Raw genomic sequence first — 2,425 nt, 5'->3', positions numbered from 1 at the left:
AACTATCTCTCCACCGGGTCAATTCCAGCTCCTTGTCAAAAGTCAAGGAGCAGACACTCCTCTGCAGTGAGTTTGGGTTGGTTTGTTTGGAGTGCTGGGGGATGAGCTGGTGAGCTCCGCAGGGTGGAGTCCACAGGGCCCTGAGCACTGGGCTAAGAAGCCAACTCTGTCCTCAGGCAATAGGGAGCCATATAGGGTGTGTGAGTGAGGGGTGGGTAGGTGGGGGACACCATGACCTGATTCATGGCTTAAGAAGCTCAGCAGGGGCTGTCGGGCACCATGACCTGATTCATGGCTTAAGAAGCTCAGCAGGGGCTGTTGGGGGCAGAAGTGGAGGTAGCAAGGATTGCAGGCAGCATCTAGAAGGGGGTGGTAGGGCCTGAACCAGGTGGGAGGGTCAGGAGCAGAAGTGGCCTGTGGTTTGAAAGCCGAGGGGAGGGGCATGTTGATGGAGGCAGCAGATGAGGGAGATGGGGATCTGGGAGTGTCCTGGTCTGCCTGGTACAGTGGTCCGGTTTGCACACGACACAGACCTGTCTGGACTCTAGGCGGCTCTCCACTCCCCTGGTCAGTCATGCTGGCCCTGCATCCCCTACAGGGAGGGTGCTTCCTGCCTGGGTGGACTACATGCCCCACAATGCCGAGCATGGCTTCCAGGGTCATCAGCGCTTCTTCCTACAGCTCATGGCCGATGCTGCGGCCACCTTCCTGCAGCTGGCCGACCAGTGTCTGACAGCCGCTCTGGACTGCCAGCAGGCTGTGCAGCAGCTGGAAAAAGTCCGAGGGCGTGTGCTGAAGGTGAGGAGACGGGGCGCACTGGTGGGGCCCGGTGGGGAGGGGGTGTGTCCCACGGTGACTAGCGGGCCTCTCGGCTCTGTCCTACAGAAGTCCCAGTCGGACAGCAGCTCCACGCAGAGGCAGTTTGTCCACGAGTGGCTGGTGCGCATCTTCCTGCCCTTCCTGCTGGTCCAGCTGGAGCCACACAGCAAGCCGGTGAGCTGCTGGGGGCGGAGCCAGCAGGAGGGTCCAGGAGGGGTCCCAGAGGCCAGCCCCAGAGGGCTAGGTGCCCAGGGGAGGCCTGATTCTGGGGTCCTGGGACTCTCTGGACACAGAGGAGGTGTCTGGGGTCACCCTCATCCCACCGAGTGGCGGTCTGCACCGTCCATTCTTCTCCCCTGCACATCAGTCAGGGCTATAGGGGAACGGAGCCAATTGAATGTGTGTGTCTGTGCAGATGGATGCGGGCGTACGACGGCAGGTCAGAAAGTATTGCTTGTGGCATTCCACTCACACACGCACGGGCTTATTCCGCACCAAACACAGCCCAACACGGCTCTGCAGTCAGAGGACAAGGCCGCTCGGTCTCGGGCTTGCCTTGGCCACGGTAGGGCGCCTTCCAAAGAACAAAACAGACCAGAAAAGGTCCATTTGAAACCGTGGCCGGTTCAAGGCCGAAGGAAGTTATGGTGACTTTGGGGGCATCGCAAAGGTCATCTGGGTAAGATCATCTTAAAGACGGGGCACAGGCATGGGGACTTACTAGGAAGACGTTTCCAGAAAATGGAAAGCTACGTGGGTGAGGAGAAGGCCAGGAAGTGCAGTGACCCTGGAGGCCCTCGTGGGAGCCCTCGTGGTGTGGCGGTTCCGTGTGTCGGCCGCGGTCAGCAGGGTCTACAGTTTGAAACCACCGGCAGCTCCGTGGGAACAAGACTGGGCTTTCTACTCCTGTAAAGAGTTACCGTCTCAGGGACCCACAGAGGGTCGCTGTGAGTCAGCACTGACTCAAGGGCAGTTATTGAGGCCCTCCGGGGTGGCAAGACCTCCATTTTGATGGTTGTGTGTGTGTGTGTGTGTGTGTGTGTGAGAGTCTGGGTAGACTAGAGAAACAAATTGATAGACACTCATAGGTGTATAGGAAAGAGCTTTCTATACAAGAGCAGTTGAATATTGAGAAAAATCCCAGCCCAGATCAAGTCCATAAGTCCAATATTAACCCATATGCCTGATACAAATCTAGAAAGTCCTCTTCAGACTCATGAAACACATGCAATGATGCTGAGTGCAGGATGATCACAGGCCAGTGGGTGGGAAGCCTTGTGGATCCAGTGGCCTTGTAAGCATCTCAGCGCTGGCGTGGGTCTCCATGGGGCTCCTCCAGCTCCCAGGGCCCCGGCTGCATCAGGGTAGCTTCATGCGGCTTCTCGTCAGAAATGTCTCACAGGGAGTGAGCATGTGTCCTGCCTCCAGCGAGCTATTTATCTCCTTAGAGCCCCCCAAATGAGGTCATCAAACTGCTACCTGATTGACAGGTCTCAAATTGACAACAGATTATGTAACTACCACAATGTGTAAATCAAAAGAGTGTAGAATTCTTCCAGAAAGGGTTTACTAGGGGAGAAAAAAAATCTCTGCCATTAAGCCAATT

General features: G+C 56.5%; 1 protein-coding gene across 1 annotated transcript in view; it reads left to right on the top strand.

Annotated features, from left to right (window-relative positions):
• Nucleotides 1-2,425, top strand: part of NIBAN3 (niban apoptosis regulator 3) — a 19,006-nt gene that overhangs the window by 12,030 nt on the left and 4,551 nt on the right. Inside the window, exons 11-12 of the mRNA XM_045299254.1 lie at nt 682-798; nt 886-993. Of these exons, the coding sequence (XP_045155189.1) occupies nt 682-798; nt 886-993 (225 nt within the window). The remainder of the gene's footprint in view (nt 1-681; nt 799-885; nt 994-2,425) is intronic.

This window comes from Echinops telfairi, unplaced genomic scaffold, assembly GCF_000313985.2.
Source record: "Echinops telfairi isolate 266 unplaced genomic scaffold, ASM31398v2 ScPeMD7_7457;HRSCAF=8495, whole genome shotgun sequence".
Taxonomy (NCBI): Eukaryota; Metazoa; Chordata; class Mammalia; order Afrosoricida; family Tenrecidae; genus Echinops; species Echinops telfairi.
The sequence above is the reverse complement of the archived record's forward strand: the minus strand, read 5'-3'. Positions and strand labels throughout refer to the sequence as shown.